The sequence below is a fragment of the Chrysemys picta genome, chromosome 7 (genome assembly GCF_011386835.1).
Source record: "Chrysemys picta bellii isolate R12L10 chromosome 7, ASM1138683v2, whole genome shotgun sequence".
NCBI classification, from domain to species: domain Eukaryota; kingdom Metazoa; phylum Chordata; order Testudines; family Emydidae; genus Chrysemys; species Chrysemys picta.
The window spans coordinates 108,877,851-108,899,037 of NC_088797.1; the positions used below are offsets into that span (position 1 = coordinate 108,877,851).

The 21,187-nt window shown below is 41.7% G+C and overlaps 1 protein-coding gene across 1 annotated transcript in view; it reads left to right on the forward strand.

Annotated features, from left to right (window-relative positions):
- Window positions 1-21,187, forward strand: part of CPXM2 (carboxypeptidase X, M14 family member 2) — a 113,688-nt gene that overhangs the window by 47,231 nt on the left and 45,270 nt on the right. The window contains exon 5 of the mRNA XM_008166291.4: window positions 20,935-21,019. Coding sequence (XP_008164513.2) covers window positions 20,935-21,019 — 85 coding nt within the window. The remainder of the gene's footprint in view (window positions 1-20,934; window positions 21,020-21,187) is intronic.

A 21,187-nucleotide genomic window follows, 5' to 3' on the forward strand; every position in this document is an offset into this window, starting at 1 on the left:
CTGAACTTCTGGATGCTGAACTCTCATGTGAAAATCTGGCCCACAGTGATGTCAGGTTATGTTTTGTTTTTAAATATTTTTATTGTTTCTAAATAACTGTACCCTTTAATGTGTCTCTACTTTCCTTTGTTCCTTCCTCATCGTTTGGTCAAGCAAGGAAGGGTGGTAAGAAGGGAATAGGGAAATGGGGGAGGGGGGGGGTGTAATGATGAATTAATAGGGGGAAAGAGAAGGTGGATAGAGAGGGCTAGAAAAGGGAGGATAAAAATAGAGATGGTGAGGGAGAAGTATATGATGGATGATATATAGTGGAAGGAGAAGGATAGCTCAGTGGTTTGAGCATTGGCCTGCTAAACCCAGGATTGTGAGTTCAATCCTTGAGGGGGCCATTTAGGGATATGGGGCAAAAGTCTGTTGGATGATTTAATTGGGAATTGGTCCTGCTTTGAGCAGTGGGTTGGACTAGATGGTCTCCTGAGGTCCCTTCCAACCCTTATAGTCTATGATGATGGGGGAGTGAGGTAGGTCAGCAGGGTGATGGAAGCAGATTTTAGAATGCAGAAGGAGAAAGTCTAGTACAGGGAATGCTTGGTGATATCAAGAGGTGAAAGTTCTCTTTTCTGCTGCCTGCATTAATGGCTGTAGGACTTCAGATGGCTTAATGGCCTTTTACAGGCAACCCAGTAGCTGCTTCTGATAGGATGATGGGCCTTCTTGTGGTTTGGGTGGGCTGGGTGGCCTGTTGTCCCAGAGTGGCTGCTCACTGGTCTGATGGAGGTAGGAGGGAAGGGAATTCATAGACTTGGCTCTCTCCCCTGGTTCCTTATTGCTGTTGACTGGGAGGGCAGTCAAAATGACTATGTATGGCCCAAAGGTCTGTATAAGATGCTGTTGTATCACCTGAGGTACTGCCCCATTTTTAATTTAAAAAAAGACATGAAGAATATTCCTTTGCCAACATGTGTTCCATTTGAATAAGAGAACCAGGAAATACCCTTCTGCTGAGTTATGCTGTGTTAAAAGAAAAGATAGCCAAACTTACTAGCCAGTGGGAGACTTTGAAGAGTTTACCAGTGAGAAAAAAATATCAAGGCACCAAAATATACCAGCTTTTTGCAATCAGGCCAGGAGAAGCCACAGGTTATCACTGGGTCAAGGAATTGATCAGATCAAGTTTAGTTAGTGCTCTGTGTTGTTGGAAATAAAATTCAAATGCTAGACTCTTCACCCCGCCCCCCCCTTTACACAGGAATACAAGTCTGAAAACTCTGTAGAAATACCATGTTTCCAGGGTGTGGGCTGTCATGTTACAGTAATAAAGACTCACATAAGTCACTTTCTCTAAACATTGAACAATGAACTTTATTACAGCAAGAAAAAAAATTAACTCCAAAGCTACTCTCTGTGCTTCACTGTAGAGCTGCTGCCTAGGTTAGAACCGGCTATAGATTTAAAGAAACAGTACACATATCCTAGGGTGACCAGACAGCAAGTGTGAAAAATTGGGGCAGCAAGTGTGAGGCTAAAAGGCACCTATATAAGATAAAGCCCCAAATATTGGGACTGTCCCTATAAAATCGGGACATCTGGTCACCCTAACTTATCCTCAAAAGCAGAGGGTATGTGCAGAGGGCCATCTCCACACTCTCCAGCGTGTGGTAACACAAAGGTCTTTGCCACTCACTGAAGAGCAGGAATATTGGTGGGGACAGGGGAGGATGGGAGCATGGCCAATGGGCCTATTCATAGTATAGATGCAGTGGCTCAAAAGCTTGCGTAGTTAATGGAAGCAGCTGCTTCTCCTTTCTACCTGGCAGTGGCAGCTGAAGCCTGGATTCACTGGTGATCCAGTCCATACAAACAGTTCCTAGGGATAAAGCCCTTCTAGTTTGTTTATGGAAACAGTTTTGTTCATGGAAACAGGTTTTGGCCTTAAGGGCATATCATGGAGAGCATTCAAGTTCATTCTCCTCCAGGGAAAAAAACAATGGATGAAGTGAAGAGCATGCAGGGACACTTACTGGGTGGAATATGAAAAGCGTCGCCTTGTCCCATTTATTGCATCATCACAATCCAATCCATTCTATTCCTATCAACATCAGCATTGTTATTTGCACCACAAAATGTCTGGGAATCTGGTCACCATTCAATGTACCTCTCTTCTGAGTCCCATCCTGCTGCAAGTTCCTTGCATGCACTGACTGACCTGGAGGCCCTACACCATATCTGAAGTGACAGCCCAGTGGCACCAAGTGGTGAGGCTTATCCCGAGAAACTGAAGAGAAACTTAGAAAATCCAAATAACAAAAGAGAAGAAATGAAGGGATGGGAAGAAGGGGAGAAAGAGAAAAATCAAAGGAAAGCAGGAGAGGAGGAATGAGCACGGTTTGGGGGAAGCTAGATCGTCGGGCTCAACGGGTAGTGATCAATGGCTTCATGTCTAGTTGGCAGCCGGTTTCAAGCGGAGTGCCCCAAGGGTCGGTCCTGGGGCCGATTTTGTTTAATATCTTTATTAATGATCTGGAGGATGGTGTGGACTGCACTCTCAGCAAGTTTGCAGATGACACTAAACTAGGAGGCGTGGTAGATACACTAGAGGGTAGGGATTGGATACAGAGGGACCTAGACAAATTAGAGGATTGGGCCGAAAAAAACCTGATGAGGTTCAACAAGGACAAGTGCAGAGTCCTGCACTTAGGACGGAAGAATCCCATGCACTGCTACAGACTAGGGACCGAATGGCTAGGTAGCAGTTCTGCAGAAAAGGACCTAGGGGTCACAGTGGACGAGAAGCTGGATATGAGTCAACAGTGTGCTCTTGTTGCCAAGAAGGCTAACGGCATTTTGGGCTGTATAAGTAGGGGCATTGCCAGCAGATCGAGGAACGTGATCGTTCCCCTTTATTCGACATTGGTGAGGCCTCATCTGGAATACTGTGTCCAGTTTTGGGCCCCACACTACAAGAAGGATGTGGAAAAATTGGAAAGAGTCCAGCGGAGGGCAACAAAAATGATTAGGGGGCTGGAGCACATGACTTATGAGGAGAGGCTGAGGGAACTGGGATTGTTTAGTCTCCAGAAGAGAAGAATGAGGGGGGATTTGATAGCAGCCTTCAACTACCTGAAGGGCGGTTCCAAAGAGGATGGAGCTCAGCTGTTCTCAGTGGTGGCAGATGACAGAACAAGGAGCAATGGTCTCAAGTTGCAGTGGGGGAGGTCCAGGTTGGATATCAGGAAAAACTATTTCACTAGGAGGGTGGTGAAACACTGGGAGGTGGTGGAGTCTCCTTCCTTGGAGGTTTTTAAGGCCCGGCTTGACAAAGCCCTGGCTGGGATGATTTAGCTGGGAATTGGTCCTGCTTTGAGCAGGGGGTTGGACTAGATGACCTCTTGAGGTCCCTTCCAACTCTGATATTCTATGATTCTATGATTCTATAAGCTGGAGAGAGTTTAAATACTGTTCCAGAAGTGCAAGGAAGTAAAAATTAGAGAAATAGAATCAACCCGAGAAAGAGACAATGGCACTAAGGAACTCACTCTAAAAAAGGGCGACAAAAGGTCCAGAAATGAGGGAAGGAGTGGAGAGAATGAGAAATACAGAAAGGAATGCAATGTGAGATTGAGAAAAGAAAAGGAGGAAAGGGAAACAAATGAAAGGACATATGGAGAGAAGCAAAGGAAACAGGTTAGACGAGACGTGGTAGAAGAGAAGAGACAACGGAGAGGAGAGAAGATCAGAGGCTGCCAGAAGCAAGTATCAAAATCACCAGCTCTCACCACACCCCCTCCCTTGCCCCTAAAGTAATTGCTGTGAATTGCTCCACCTCAGTTATTCCCATTGCAATCTGTTACCTTGTTCATGCCTCCCCTCCATCTCTGACTGGGGTACTTGCTCATTCTTCCCAGCAGCTAGTGAACACTTGTTTCTGAGCTTAAACATGAGAACAACAGACAAGTGCAGCGAGAGGCCAATATGGAGCAGCAACTCTTGGAAGTGAAGAGTAGGAGGTGAGAGGAAGGGGGAAACAAACATGTCAGCATTGAGTAATTCATTCATCATTCTTATTTTCTTCAGAAGAGAGGAGTAATTTCAACTCCATAGGCCAAATTCTGCACTCAGTTGTATACAGAAGTCACTTGGAATCCTACCCTTTTATAACAGAAGCAAAACTGGACTCCTAGAGGAGATTTCATAGATTTTGATGACTCCTCTTCCTTCAGTGATTAAATAAACACATGGACTCAGTGAACAGAGTTGTTTAGATGCTGCAGACATTGTTAGGAAGTCTGAAGCCATGTGAAAATTGTCTGGTTAAATTCATCATCATCATCAACTCTAAAAACTACTGAGGTTTGTCAAAACTTTTGCAAAAGTTTGCAACCCTCCCAAGCAAAGCTGGGTCCAGTTGCAAGTGAAACTGGCTGGTTTCTGATTTTATCCTGAAGTGGTGAAACCCAAAAATGTAACAAATGTGGGTTGAAGTCTATTCAAAGCACAAGTGTGGTAGTGGATAGAGTGCCAGCCCTTTCTGGGTTGTTGATTTATGACTATGTCCTAGGGAGTCATGAATTTGAGGACCAGCTTCATTGTTTCAGCATGAATACCAGCTGATTGAGAGAGAGATTAACAAGGGCTCTTTGCAAAGCCATTTTGCCTGCCTTCTCAAACAAAAGAAAGTTGCCAGGGTGATGCAACCTTTTAGAAAGGGATGTGAAGTCCTCTCCTGGGAAATGGATGATATTAGCTGATGAAATTTGTTTGGGATACAGGGGGTTTGTGGCTGAGTATTCTTGGAAAAGTGTGTAATGAGTCATTACTGCCAAGGTATCTTTGTTTTACACACATTTTACACAACTGTTCAATGCTATTCTGAGTGGGGCACCATAAACATTCTTCTGAAAATTGGCAGAATGTTTTTGAAGAAATTACATGAAGATATTTAAAACATGCACTTTTCTGGCAGAGGAGAAGTAAATGTGAATTGCTACTAGTTTCCAAGTTACTATCTAAAAGCCTTAGGGAGGTCTGTCTCTCATTGCCCAAATAATCTGTGGATAATTTAGCACATCTTTTGTACTAGGAATAGAAAAACATGTCTAAATAGAAGTGTGCAGTCCGAGGACTGTCTTTGGGCTTGAATCTGCTGGGGTTAATGGCAAAACTCCCATTCTCTTCAGTGGGGAGCAGGATTGAAACTCTGAACATCATTCATTTTAAACATAAGGTATTGCCAAAATAATTCCTTTAATGTCATATTAAAGGCCTGCAGATTAAACAAGGAAACAACATACTTCAAAAACTACTAGCTCAGAAAAGCTTTAAAGACTAATTTATTTTGCAGGTGCTTTTGTGTTGGGGTTTTGGTTTTTATTTTATTTTTATCTGGGTATTTTACTTTATTTTCTACTTAGTGTGACTGGGTAGGGACTGAATTTTGGCTCTGTAATACTATATAGCCCTTTATACTGTATATACAGGTTATGAAGTGTTTGAGGATCCTTTTTGCTTTGTTTTGCTAACCCCATGATGAACTTGCCGGGCTGGCAGTCAAAACAAGCCTCTTCTGACTTGTAAACTGAGCATATTTGAGGCCAGGCAATAGGGCCCCCATTCTGTCTGCTGATGTAGCCTCTTAACACCACTCTGCCAGTGTAAAGGAGGCATAGACGGTCTTCCATATCTTAGTGAGATTCTGCGGCTTCTGTAGGGATGGTGGAATGGCTCTATCCAGGGCCAGCCGGTGGGGGAGGGGAGCAAGTGGGGCAATTTGCCCCAGGCCCCTGGCCTTGGAGGGGCCCCCATGAGAATATAGTATTCTATAGAATTGCAACTTTTTTTTATGGAAGGGGCCCCAAAAATTGCTTTGTCCCAGGCCCCCTGAATCCCCTGGGCAGCCCTGGCTCTATCGCCCCCAGGCCTTATCCTTGTCATAGCAGGAGGATTGATAATGTGTCAGAGGCATAACCGACTGTACGGTCTGGTATGAGTGGACCCAATCGCTGGGTCCCACACGTGTACAAGCCAACAGGATCTGGGTAGAGTCTAGACACTGATTCTTGCTCTGAGACTCTTGGCATACTCCCAGGCTCAGATCTCTTACCTCACCCTCTTCTGTGGGACGAGGAATGCTGCCTATACCCTGGAACCAGTGTGTCACAACTTCCAGGCCACTTACAAATATCCCCTCAAAGTTCCATCTACACCCTCTGGGCTTCCCAATTTAATCCTTTGAAGGAGAATGTGGCAGTAGCGGGTGTGACAGTGTATTCACTTCCCTGCTCACCCTGGAGCTCTGGGTAGGATTGTGCCTAACTGAAGGACAATCCCTCATAAGTTGATGCAGCTCCCAGCCTCCTCCAATGGGAAGAGTGTCTAAAAGCTGCAACTATCCTCTTGAACTGGAAGATATAAACAAGAGAAAATAAACACGGGAGCCACTTTACCATTCCTACTGAGTAGCTTCTCTGACGGTAACCATGCTCGTCAACAGGGCCAGTAACAAAGATAAATATTCAACAGAAATGACTTTGGGTCTGATTCTGCTCCCACTGAAATCAGTGGGTGCGTTGTCGCTGGCTGCAGTGGTTCACAAGAGGCTCATACTTTATATACAGGTGCAAATGAAAACGTCTGTGTTGGTTCAGTGCGTGTTTCAAGACCTGACATAATTATTTGTGATTTGGTGAACTGCTTACCAGTTATTTCCCACTTCTTGTAGTGTCTTCAATGATGAATCAAAGCAATGAATGAAAAACTGGCATTTTCAATATCTGGTCTGATGTCTTTCTGTCTGCTTCCCTGGTAACTCATAGCTCCATCTGCTATCCTGGTAAATTCACGGGCAGTGTTTTAAGGGGATCTTTGGCACAGTTGTTTTATAACTTCACGGTATTTTAAAACTAAATAAGGTCATTTAACAATTGTAGGGCCTAGTATTGTGCCATCTAAGTCAATGGTAAAATTTCTGCTGGCTAAAATGGGAGCAGGATTGACCTTTAGGGGTATTTTTAAAAATAACATTTGTACACTGAGATTGCTCTCCCCTCAGTGAGCATGAATAGCTTTCATTAGCAGTTTCAAAACATGTTTTCCCCCCCTGATTACAACTAGATTTTTTCACTTGTTTTTCACAGGAATAGAAAATGTTCTACCTAAAAATATATGTAATAGTTGAATATAAAAATCTGAAGTACAGCTGTAAACGTTATTGGCCCAAATGTCCCCTCTGCTACACCCATGTCACGTCACTGACATCAAAAGAATTTTTTGCACATGTATCTGAGGGAAGAATTTGTCCTGACAATTTTTTACAAAAGCATAATCTTTCTTTTCAGCAAACGGTAGAGTTTGATAAAGAGTTTCAAACCAACATTCATTTCAAAATGAAAAGTTACTGCAGTACAAAGTAACTGATATATTTTTGTAACGAAGCTCGGTCTACCTAAGATGGCATGGCTGTTGCCATCCTAGATCATGGAATGTAGCCTATGCAGGTGCCCAAAATATTGAAAGGATTCCTCGGAATGCTTTGGATCTGTCACTTACTCTGGCTTCCTGTGGTGATAAGAACAAGGGGAACATAATACCTGTCATACTAGGTCAAACCAATGGTACATCTAGCCCAGTATCCTGGCCCGACAAGGGCCAATACCAGAGCTTCGGCGGGAGTGTACAGAATAGGGCAGTTGGAATGATCCACCCTGTCTTTCCCTCCCAGCTTCTTGCAGCCAGAGTTTTTGAGTAGCTGCAGTCATAGGGTTGCATCCTTGACCATCTTGGCTAATAGCCTTTCATGGACCTATTGTATATGAATTCATCTAGTCTTTCTTTGAACCCAGGTGTACTTTTGGCCATCACAACATCCCATGGCAATCAGTTCAATAGGTTAATTGTTCTTTGTGTGAAAAAAATACTTCCTCTTGTTTGGATTAAACCTGCTGCCTATTAATTTCATTAATTAACCCTAGGTTTTATGTGTTTGTGGGAAAGAGTAAATAACACTTCACTTTTTCCACACAATGCTTGATTTTATAGACCTCAATCATATCCTCCCTTAACGGTCTCTTTTCTAAGATGAACAGTCCTAATCTTTTTAGTTTCTTCTCATGTGGAAGTCGTTCCATCCCCTTGATCATCTCCACTATAGTTCCACTATATCATTTTTGACCAGAACTGGACACAGTATTCAAGGTGTAAGTGTGCCATGGATTATATAGTGGCATTGCGATATTTTCTGTCCCTTTTCTAGTAGTTTCTAACATTCTGTTAGCCTTTTTACCTCCGTTGCACACAGAGCTGAAACGTTCAGAAAATATCCATGGTGTCTCCAAGATCTTTTTTGAGTAATAGCAGCTACTTTAGAAAGTGAAGCAGTACTTTTTGATGTCTCTTCTCTTATGGAAAGTTGTGAAAAGTATGATCTCTTTCAAATGTGTGCATGCAGCTCTGAGAGCAAATGATCTAACTTTCAAAATAAGAGCTAACATACTATGGATTCAATAGTGCACCACAGATTCAGAATATAATATTTAATGATGAGTTATTTCCATTGTAAAGGCTACAAGGAGTCCGGTGGCACCGTAAAGACTAGCAGATTTATTTGGGCATAAGCTTTTGTGGCTAAAAAAACCCTCACTTCTTCAGATGCATGGATCTGAAGAAGTGAGGTTTTTTACCTACGAAAGCTTATGCTCAAATAAATTTGTTAGTCTTTACGGTGCCACTGGACTTCTTGTTGTTTTTGTGGATACAGACTAGCACGGCTACCCCGTAATATTATAAAGGCTGTTTTTCATGGGGGCTTAGTAATTCAGCCATTTTAAATTGTTGCACACTGAAAATTTTTCATTGTGCTGGGGAATTTTGTTAATGGGATCATAATGATTTAATAATATTATTGGTGAGTAATCAATAGTCGTCAAACCAATAAAAACATTTAGGGCTACATTGTGCCTCAAAGGCACTGCCCATCGCAAGTACCATTGCACCATGCCGGGGGGAAATAAAGAGACATTCTGCCTTGGAGGGCCACAATGACTCTCAGAGCTTCCCATTTGCATCATGAGTGAGAGTAATTTGTGAGAGTAATTCCCTTTAAAAAGCTAGAGCACACACCCCTCATTCACCAGACAGCTCTGTGGTATGTACCATATGTCCACCTACTCCTCTCCTCACCTCACACTCCTTTTAGCAAGCTGCACCCAGGGGATAGCAGGTCTACTAGGAGCCAGTGCACTTCCTTGAACACAGATGTTGCAGTCTTTTTGTGAAAGGTGCAGGCTCCCTGCTCCCGCTGTGCAGCTATGTCTTAATTGCCAACCATGTTATCCTCCAGTACTTGGGATGTAAAGCATAGTGGGTATGTTTTGTTTGATGATAATACATTGTCTGTCAGTTTAACTGTATCAGCATCCAGATATGGTGTGGTGGTTACCCTTCCACAGTCAACAGTTAACCCAAGTTACTACACATCTCCAGGAAACCACAGTTCTGCATTATACTTAGAAAAAACAATAGCTACATTATAGTATAGTTCAATGTAGGATGAGTTGTTAGTGCTACAAATACTGGCTACTTCACAGGAACAATAGTTACATCTTACATGAGGACTACAAACATGTTTAAATAAAACTTTAACAAATTCAATGGAAATGTCTCAATATTTTATCCAAATACGGTAGTAAAATCAGTAGCTCCTATGCACTGACACGCAAAGAGCTTTTATGATGTATCATACCATTACAAACTATTATTTGTCCCCACTCCCAGTCAGTGCCATGAATATGGAGATTGTGACAGCTTCCTTGAAGTTGATAAGCTCTCACTGCAAGAATTGTCCTAGCTACCATTGAAATCATGTTGGCTCTGTAGATCCTTCATGCCTAATAGGATTTCACTGGAAATGTCTAAATGTCTAAAAATAAATTTAAATAAATAACTAAATAAATTAAATCAATAATCCAGTGTTGACATAATCACAGACTAATCATATCATATTTATGGCAGTGCATTCTATTCTTAATAAAGAATGTTTTGCATTAACTATAGCACTGATATTGCATCTTCTATGATACTGTCTTAATGGAACCATATAATGGTTTGAATTTGTTCCTCCATTTAAAAATAAAACCAAGTCCAGATTTGTAAAGGCATTTAGGCATTGGTGCGCTTAGTGTTGCAACATGTAACTGATTTAGGAGCCTAAACCTCATTTTCAAAAGGAATTTAGGCACTTAGGAAAATTGGTGGGATTTAGGTGTGTAAATGCCTAAATCCCTTTTGAAAATGAGATTTAGGCTCCTAAATCAGTTAAGTGTTGCAATGCTGAGTGCAGCAGTGCCCAAGTACAGTACCTCTAAAGATCTGGCCCAAAGACAATAAGCCTTCACCAACTTAAATGTGGAATGCCCTTGATTGATTTATTTAACTTCAATTTTGTACCTATATTAATATCACTTCCTGGTTCTTGTATCCTGGGAGGAGCTTTGACACACAACACAGCTTGGAGGCTATTTAAATTAATGCCTTAATCACTGCTCTCTTTGGGATACTTAGCTGGTGGTCTAGGCGAGGTGGTCCTGTTTACCTACCCAATTGTATTTATGGGGCATCAAGTTCCATTGATGGAGACAGCATCATATTGTGTTTATAAATATTTTTTGTTATGGCTTTGTAACAGGTTGAAAATATTTTTCAGGGTGCTTATTGAATCACTTGGTGACAGTGGTCAGAGAATAAGTAATTGTCATTCCCAAGATGAGTGTTTTTGAACATTTAAGCTAGCATGCAGTATGTAGGTGGGGAGCATAGTTTGACATGAACAGAATTTTCTTTAGGCAGTAAGACTGATGAGAGGTATTAGAACAGCAACAGGCAAAACACTTGCACAGGGTAGAGTTCTGTCAGTGCTAACATACCACCTCAGTGGAGAGGAGTAAGATGATGACCTCTGACTGAAGAAGCATCTGAAGAAGTGGGTTTTTTTACCCACGAAAGCTTATGCCCAAATAAATCGGTTAGTCTTTAAGGTGCCACCGGACTCATCGTTGTTTTTATGGAAACATTTTGAAACAGGTATACATAAAACATATACAAATACCATGAGGAAGGTCATTCCACTTCCTGGTCAGAGATCAGATAGCAATATGCTGCTCTTACTGTGTATATCTTTGATAATCAAGGCTTGGTTAAAAATGTGCACTCTACTCTCCATCAGTAGTTTTGACTTGCTGGAGCAAAAATGATATTATGACATGTGATACCTGATGAACAAGACAGACACTTGTTACTGATACTTACATTCATAGACTGGACTAACGTTTTCAAAGGCCAGCCTCTACTTTGCATGTGCCAAATAGCTTGATCAGACTTGCACCTGCATCTTCTTGGTGCTAACACGTGCATGCACGTTAACACCTGCATATGCACTTTAAATAACCTAACACCTATGCACACAAATGTTTTCATTTGCATCCCTTCTCAATGGGTTTTTCAGAGGCGTTTTCTAAAACAACCCCCCCAGGTCTGAGACTATTCAAAGTGTTGTATGCACATACTAATTTCATGTGGATACATGAGGAGGCCAAGAAAATTTACTCAACTGAGCACTTAACAGCCACACAAAATGCTAGACACAGGCAAGAGACACAATTAAGGGTAGAAAATGTCACCAAAAAAAACCCCAACAACAAAGTTTAACGTGAAGGTGAACCAAACCTTTGTATTTATTGTCCAGGAAGATTCACCAGGGGCAATGTGGTGAGGGATGCATTTCAGAACAAAACAATTTCCAGGTGAACATTTTTTTGCAGAGCAAGCTGTAAGTGATAAATATTCTCAATTAGATTGTAAGCGCTTAGAGCCCGTCACTGTCTCTTTGTTATATACTTGTGCAGCACCTAGCACAATGGGACACAAGGAAACCGCAGCAGATGCCCAGCAAACAAGGGCTACACATGCTGACTCTGCAGGATTAGCTCACTAGCAGCAGACTGCTGATTGGAGGATACCTCTTAATATAAAGCTTCCTGTTACTGCCTTGTCTGAGCAACTAGTTGCTAAGCCCGATGTTGACCAAACCCTGGAGACAAAGTCTCTGCTCCCTTGACTGGTTCCCACTTCGTACCTGTTACCACATCCTGCTCCTTGTTCCTGCTCCCTTGCCCTAACTCCAGTTAATGACCTTCACTCTGCAGCATTTAAAGACAGAAACCAGGAGTCTGATCAGCTCTTAGTGATCACTAGAGCTGAAATCAATGATAAGCTGATCTGGGGGTTGAGACTTACACCTGGTTAAGTATAAAGTGTTGCATGACTCGTCCTCTAACTCCACTTTAACCCTTGGTATGGCTTCTAAATCTGACTCTGGCTGCCACCCTTGGTGTGACTCTTAACTGTAATCCCAGCTCTACTTTAGGCTCAGACCGCTAGATCAGTGATGTCTCTAGGCACTACCAGAATACAATTACTCATAATTGATTGCAGCCCCAACAAGAGTGTCAGATATATTTGAGCATCAGAGAATTTGGGCAACTGGGTGAATACAGAAATAATTAATTAAATCCCACTTAAACCCTAAGAATGAAATTTTCAAAAGAATTCAGCACCTAATACTAGATTTTCAAAAGAGCTCAGTACATTGGAGATTAGGTTCTTTTTAAAATCTGGCCTTAAGTGTCGCCTTGGCAGCTACTGGGTGCTGAGTACTTTTGCAAATCTGATTCTTATTTGGATCCTACGTGGGTACTGAGCTCTTTTGAAAATCTGGTCTCAATAGGGGGCACTTGAAAATCTGGCCCTGAGTTCTTCTATAAATCTAACTCTATGAGTGCACAGGCTCTCTGAAAAGTTGAATTTCACCCAAACTCAGTATAAAGCTTTTGGTCACAAAAGCATAGCTCAATTATTTTTTTATTATTTTAAAAGTTAAACATTTTAAAATTTTAGTTATTAAAAAAATACCCCATTGCTTGACAAGCTGCATGATTTAAACTCAATATATTTATTTTAATTAATTTTGGTTACATATTGGCCCACATGTGGTTAGCCTGAGAGCTTTTGAATGTTGCCTATAGGGAGAAGCAGTTGGATAGTGGGCGTTTTAATATTAACACTTTTTTATATTTAATTGCTTCTGACTACAAATTCCCTTCTGATGCAGAAGTTCACTTAAATTCCAATATGCTGTTTTTGTCATCCATATATATATATATATTTATGCAGTGGTGTTGTAGCAGTGTTGGTCTCAGATTATTAGAGATATAAGGTGGATGAGGTAATATCTTTTTACTGGATCAATTTATGCTGGTGAGAGAGACAAGCTTTCGAGCTTACACAGAGCTCCTCTTCAGGCCTGAGGAAGACTGACCTCATCTCTCTCTCGATAAAGTGGCATTAATAAGAAGGTGTTGGAAAATTTCAGCCTGGCCTAAAAATCTGTTTTGTCTTGTCATGATTTTTTTTTCTTTCAGACATCTCTGATTGAAAATGCATGCTATAACAGAGGATGCAAACCTGTTCTTTGCCCGTTTTTATTTTCCATTCATTTTTGGTGTTTGTAATGCAGTTAAATTGGATTATGATGACAGCAAAAGAATAATTTGATCAGCTGGGGCCAAGTCCATTGTAGACAGCATTAACTCTCCCTTTGTACTGTAGTCTAATCTCCAACATCACTGCTATTTCAGTCCTGAGTCACTGCCAGTCATACTGAATTGTGTTAAACTGTGTGGTGGCTCAGTGATGTGGACAAGCATCCACTAGGGATTAGGAATAGATCACGAGAGTTTTTATTGTTGCTTAGTTAGCTCTTCATCATTATAGAGATTTATATTATATTTTTATGTGCTTAAACCCATGTTTAAATAAAAAAAGAACCAAACAATTACAATTCTGGATCTATGTACTGGCTAGAAAGCAGGCAGATAACAATTTGCGATCTGCCTCTGTGCCATTTCTGCACCTGGCATTAACTGTATTGGTGTAAGCTAGGGTTGAAATGAGCTCTGTCCTGCCATCTATTGATGAACTTGGAAGAAAGACTCCAGGAGCAGACCATATTTGCATAGACATACCTACTGTGCCTAGGTGATCAGCAGGCAGACCTGTTTTGCCAGAATGATCAACTATGGCTGTTTTGGGTTATCCTTAGTGTATGACTATGTATACAGCTGTACTGTACTAAGTAGGAACTTAACTGAGGTAGATCACCCTAACTTGAAGCTCACTCACTAAGCATGGAGTATTGATGCCAAAGCCAACTGCAAGGGGATAGGGATAGGTGTAGGTGTTCTTACCTGGTGGTAGGCACTCTGTTTAAGGAGTCCTAGATACCATTTGACCTTCACCCTCCAGCATTTAAAGACAGAAACCAGGAGTCTGATCAGCTCTTAGTGATCACTGGAGCTGAAATCAATGATAAGCTGGTCTGGGGGTTGAGCCTTACACTTTGGATGGGGATGATGTTCCGGGGAAAGGCAACACAGAGGATGCAGCAAATGGAGCAGCAGCGAGGTTCCCTTTTACCCATTGAGCTGGGCTAAGAACTGGGCTAAGTGGTGGAACCTCAGAACACGACATCATAGCCAGCAGCAGCAGCAACAGCAGTGAACAGCGGCAGAAACTGCAACGCTGACAAGCAGCGACAGAGGTGGCAGCATCGCTGAACTGTCCATTCACTCCCAGAAGCAGGAGGTGGATCCACCTGAATGCACCCCTGGATTCAGACAGTAAACCACAAGTGGGGCAGGATTTGAACCGGTTCTGTTGTGTAATGTTAAGAGGAACTCCTAGATATTGAACCTGGTCTTCGTTACTGACAACACCGCATTGTGTTATATTACTTATGTTGGGTTGTGCTATGTCTATCGGAGAGAAGGGACGATGAAAAGGACAAGTACGGACAGGGCCGGCTCCAGGGTTTTTGCCGCCCCAAGCGGCAAAAAAAAAGCCGCGGCTGCGATCGCAATCTGCGGCGGCAATTCGGCAGGAGGTCCTTCGCTCCGAGCGGGAGTGAGGGACCGTCCGCCGAATTGCCGCCGAACAGCTGGACGTGCCGCCCCTCTCCAGAGTGGCCGCTCCAAGCACCTGCTTGCCAAGCTGGTGCCTGGAGCCGGCCCTGAGTACGGAAGTAAGAGCCAGAAGATGAGAGAAAGGAAAGATGGGGTGAGAGGCTGGGAAATTAGAGAGAGGAAGGAAAGGGAATGGAATTTATAATGTATTAGAAGTAGGCACATTATAATGGAGTGGGGCATAGAGGGAGGGGATACCTCATTGTTCTTGTGGCATCAAAGTACTTTGAGATGTGGTCAGTAGATTTGTGGTGTGAATGATATGAATGTTTCCTATTTAAAGAGAGGAAAAGGAGTCCAGTGGTCAGAGTGCTAGCCAGCGTGATGGGAAACATGGGTTTTGCTACCTGCTCTGCCACAGGCTTCCTGTGTGATCTACGGCAAGTCAGTTAGCTTCTCTGCCATTGTAAAATGGGGATAATAGCGCTTTCCTATGTTACAGAGAAGTTGTGAGGTGTTTAGATACAAGAGTAATGGGAGCACAGAAGTGCCATAGATGGATAAAATGCATACCATATAGAAACATTAAATATCAACAATAAAAGATCCACCACGCCCAGGACATTTCAATTGTGTTTTGATTTTTGTGTCTATCTTCTGTGAGATTAATAAAACCTACACAGAGATAATATCTTCACAACAAAGGTAGACCATTTTTATCTTTTGTAGATATGTTGTTATTACTGAGACAGAACAGTCTGGCAGAAACAACTTAAAAAAAGAAATGTTTTTTGTAGGAAATACCTGAATCAAGCTTAATCCTAATAGACCCATCTTTCTTGTCATTTGTAGGCCTTTTTCCTTCATGCCTTTTGGTTTGTGGGAGGGTCATGCAAGCTGCATTTAAATCTATATCTATATTAGAACATTGTGGAGCAGACACAACAAAACAACATGTACATCCTTTAGTGGCAGACTGTCTACCAACAAGGTTTATACTGTCTGTCCTGTGCACAGAAACTAGTTTGATAAGGAATTCAGTATTTTCATGATGCTGTTATAGGGAATTTCTATGTATTAGCTTTTCATGTGTTCACAAGGCAGATAGGTACCTGTGATTTAGTATACTACAGGACTATAGTAGATCCCGATATTTGTAGAATTAATTCAGCACAGCTTCCAGCATGTTCTCTATAAAAGAGCAATAGATGCCTAAAATACTGAAAAGTATTCCTATATTCCCTTTAATGGGAAAGGTCTGTTGTTAAATGTTTATACATCTTTTATAAAGAGCCTTGAGAAGTTTTGATATGAAGTGCTATTAAAATTGTTATTGTCTTCAAATCTCAGTACTAATGTCTAGTCTAGTGCATGCGCTAAATCCTGAAGTAGTACAGCAAGGTGAAACAGAGATGTTGCCCAGTGTTTCCTCTACAAAGAGACTCTTGCTGGTTGTGGCAGGATTTCTCAGAGAAAGTAGAGAACAATTCATTATTCATCTGCTCCTGCATTATTTAATTCAAAGGGAATTTTGCAAACAGTGTCAGTGGGAGACAGATCAAGCCACATTGTGGGAGAGAGGGAATCACTTTCTTACTCTGAGCAAGAGGAAAGGTGTGCTTATTTGTTGCAGTTTATCCGATACCTCCTAACCCACAGACCCCAGCTAAATGAGGACCAGATGTGTGGGCTGCCACATTAGCCTGGCTTATCTTCTACCACCAATCCTGTACAATCTTTTCAAGCTGCACATGTATCTGGGGGTAAGATCTAGCCACATTTGGATTTTAATTGACAGGCTTCATCTGAGAAGCATGTTACTTGTTATCACTTCCAAGAAGTTACAGGTTCAAGTCTGATCAGTGCCCATTTTCCTTTTGTAGAAATGTGGACGTTTACAAGAGTGTGAAGTGAGAAAATCAAAATGGAGATGTTAGCATAAAACACTTCTTAAGTCAAGAATATAATTTTAGCCTCCACATGTTTTCTTGTGTCAGTAAATTGAGCTAGTTCCTTTAAAAGAAAATGTTAAGGACCAGAAAATTTGCCACGATATCAAAAAGAGATGTTTAATACTGTCATAGACTGGTGGTTTTTACATTCTACATCTGTGCTGCAGTATTATTATAACATTCTCAGTTATATGGAATTTCAGCTATGATCTGGAATCTTGACATAAAGAAACTCAATGTTTGATTCATTTTTCCAATACATTCAAAACCAGTTCCTTAAGGAAACCAAGGAATAAGGACTAATTTTTATTTTTCATTCTCATTTTATTTTCAAAATCCAAATAAAAATATTCTGTGGTGCATTGCAGTAGGTGGCAGGAAAAGGAATGATGCCTTTGGTTTGCAATAAAACCTTTTTTGGTCACCCATCTTGACCTTTTGGTTATGCCTCCTGTCCCTGACAAGTTGCCATGGAGAATAGCAAAAAATAAATCCTTTCGTGTGTGTGTGTACATGTGCGTGTGTGTGTGTGTGTGTGTGTGTGTGTGTACATGTGCATGTGTGTGTGTGCACACATTTCAAAGTGTGGACTTTGCTCTTGAGCTTTTTTTTTCACTTTTTGACTGAAATTTATTTTTTGACAGGGGTTGTCTCCTAAATTCCTCATTTCCATCTCTGCTGGATGTAAATCTGCCTCTGTAAATCTGTAGAATTTATGATCACAGTGGCTTTCCTAGGGCAACCACCACATTATTTCACAAAATCAGGGAAGGAGAGATGCTACTATAAGTGAACTGAATGTATACGGAGCTCGGAAGTTGCTAGTTATATTGTTTTATATCATTTAAAAGCCAGAAAGACTTGAGACGCCAGCATGGCATTTCTCAGAACTTATATCCTAGTAAATCCCCTGTCTCTAGAGATCCTGCATTGAGATACAGAAAATTAATACAGTGTTCTGTTTAGGGATTTTAACAATTATTTAAAAAATACTGCAGCAGCGTGTGTTTTGTAGGTGTTTTTTCAGCTTTGAAGTACAAAAGCAAAAAATCCAGTCTCTCTGATAATATCCAAGTTTTTGCAGTTTAAACTAGTAGTAATGGCAAAGTTGGTTTTTTTTAAAAGGCTGAATATTGATTCAAAATGCAAATCAATTAACTGGTCTGGAAAATGCTCATGGGGGGACAGATTTACAAGACACACATAGGTACCTAACTTAGAGTTCTTTTTAAAAGTCCTGCTGAGAGCCTAATTCTTACTGATTTTCAATGGGAGCCAGGCACCTAACCTGCCTAAGCACTTTTGAAAATCCCCATGGCATCAATCTGCATCTGTAGGTACCTAAGTATTTTTGTAAGTCTGGCCCTAAGTGCTTACTACCATCCACAATCTTATTTTCTTTAATGGGAATACTCTTACGAGTAAGATACACTCAGTAGTACGTAAGGCCCCACAAGTCATCATATTTTTGCTAGCAGGGATTGGTTTACTCACTATCTGGGAGGTCACCTCATGATGGAAGAGGGAGGAAAACATCAGTCTCCAGTTTTGCAGAAGTTTGGTGAACATGGGATGAGATTGTTCAGAAGGCTAGAAAGCTGGTGAAGCTCCCTTTTGCCACCCAGCTGTTATGGGATCTTTTCCTTAGAGGAGAAGGGATCTTTTATAGAGGAGAAGGCAAAAACGCCACATTTATTGAGAATATAGCAGTTAGCATATGCTTTTCAGTCATACACATGCACACACACACATACATACACACAGAGTCCTGCCAGTTGACGTTTATAGTTACCAGTCCAGAGTCTGGATTAATCTAGTGGCCGGCCAGATTGGTCGCAGAGGGGAGCCGGGCTTTGTCGGTCACGATCTGATGCTCCTGGAGTGTGGCAAGACGAACCCAAACTCCATGGCAAAGCACCCTGCTTTTGTAGTCTTTTTTTCTCTGTTGAAGTCTATGGATTTTGCTGTGTCAGTTTTTGACCGGTTACTTCTTAATTGGTGTAAACATTCCGATACACCTCCGAGAGGGTCATCCTGTCCTGGTTTAGATTTAATCAATTGTCCTTAGGGGTGCCAGTCTTCACCTTAGGATCATCAATCTGCCCTTCCTTCATTATGGATGCACATTGATGGTGTCATTAAGTCTCTTCACTCCTTCTTCCTTGACCATTTGGCTATAACAATGGCCTTCACACCTTATCGTTTCCTGATGCATACATTCCTCATTCACACAAACAGTCTTTTACAGTTAAAGGTATACAGAAGTTTTTATGTTGAGCAAGAAAAGGCATTGTAAATTAAGCCTTCCTAAATCTTATAATCAAAACAATTTACATTGGGGCCCAGGCCTTCAACGTTCCTCTAATCTCCTTAACATAGACACAATACAAGATCCTGTCTCTTACTTTCTAAACCTTAAAACAAAGAAATGTATATTTAACCAGAGTGCCTAATTTGTAATACATATAGGAAACCATAGTAGACATAACTTATCCTAAAACAAAAGGGTGACCATAATCAGTCATAAGGATTGTTCTGGTCTCTATTCCTTTCTGCTATTCAAAAAGGGTGGCTGGCAGGATGAAATCAAATCATACATTAATTCTCATAGTACAATTATAAAATCCTGCTCCTACACAGCCTCCCTTACTACCCACCAACAAACCATAGTACTTCCTAGAACTAGCTAGGGGCTAAATTATGACTTTAGCTCCAGATAAAGGAGCTTCATGAGCTACATCATCCCAGGCATAACTCCAGCCAGGCACCGTGACTCAGACATACCTCTCTGGGAGACGGTTCCTCCCCTGATCCATGCTGGCTCTCGAACCCAGGAAGGAGGGGTTGGGAAGGAAATAAGTGACTGCTGCTCTTAAAGGGTGTAGCTTACTTCCTCCCTCACACCTGACTAGCTCCTCTGGTCCATGAGTAGGGGGTTGGAGCCAATGCTTCACCCTTTCCCTGCCCCCCTCTACTATCTCCACTCCCCTCACAGTAGGGAGTACCAGTGAATAGGGACTGTGCTCCATATCAGATTGACCACAGGATCTGGATAGGTCTGATTCACTTGAGCATAGAGGCGGTGGCTTCTTACTCCTCCATAAACCCCTGATTAGCTGTGTAACACAAGGGCCATAAGGTAAGAATGGGAGGTCCTGGCCTGGGGCTGGCTACTAGAATTAGAGAGGGTCTGGCTGCAGGTGATGTGGAGAGGAGGGCCCCTAAAAAGTTCAAGTCTATGGAGCTTGGACCATATTATTCCTGTTTTTTATTCAGATTGCAGTAGTGTCCAAAATCCTCACTTGGCTAGGGCCCCAGCCTGCTGGGTATTCAGCAAGATACCTCTTTGTGAACCTGTAGGGTTTGGTTCCTTTCCATCTGCTGTGAACCCAACTTCAGGGTTCAGTTCAAATGCCCTTTCTTAAAACACCAAACTTTTCAGGATTCCTGCACCCCTAATTTTTGCACCTGGAAATGGAAACAGCCTGTTATTAGAAGTAGGATGAGCCACTGAATGGAAATGCTGTTGCTTAAAATTCAGGGGATTTTACTCCTAGAGTATTTATTTACTTTTTTCATCCTCACTGACAGTAACAATAGGAATTATAAATGTTTTGTGGCTGGGGTGGGCAACATTCATGGATAATGCAAATTCTCTGGAGTTGATGCATATGGTCTGGATAAACCATCAAAGGTGCTAGAATGTGTTTAGACACTGGGGGAAGGAGGGGGCTGATCCTCTTCCTGGAAACCCAGAACATTATCTTGGTTGTGCTGTTCATTTCTATCTTAAGTTTTTAAATCGTCTGCCAAAACCAGCTCTGCATTTCAGTTCACCAGCCAAGTGCTGATATTACTTTGCCAATTGGGATTTCCATAATTAGCAGTTTTATGAGTGTTGCTATATTAAACACACTTGCATAAATTTACAAAAAAACCACAACAAACAACAAAACCCTTTGCCTTCTGTCTAGGAGTGACTGGGTGACATCTTATAAAGTAATGGTGAGCAATGACAGTCACGCATGGATCACTGTCAAAAATGGATCTGGAGATATGGTGAGTACCACAGAACAGGAGCGCCACAAGGAATAGTGGGAAAGCATAACTTGGGGAAAAAAGAATCATATTGACTTTCGATGTGCCAGGTAGTAGTATATATTCTTGAGAAGCTCTGTGGGGCCAAAAGGGGAACGATGTATGTATCCCCCCTAGTCCTTCTCATTG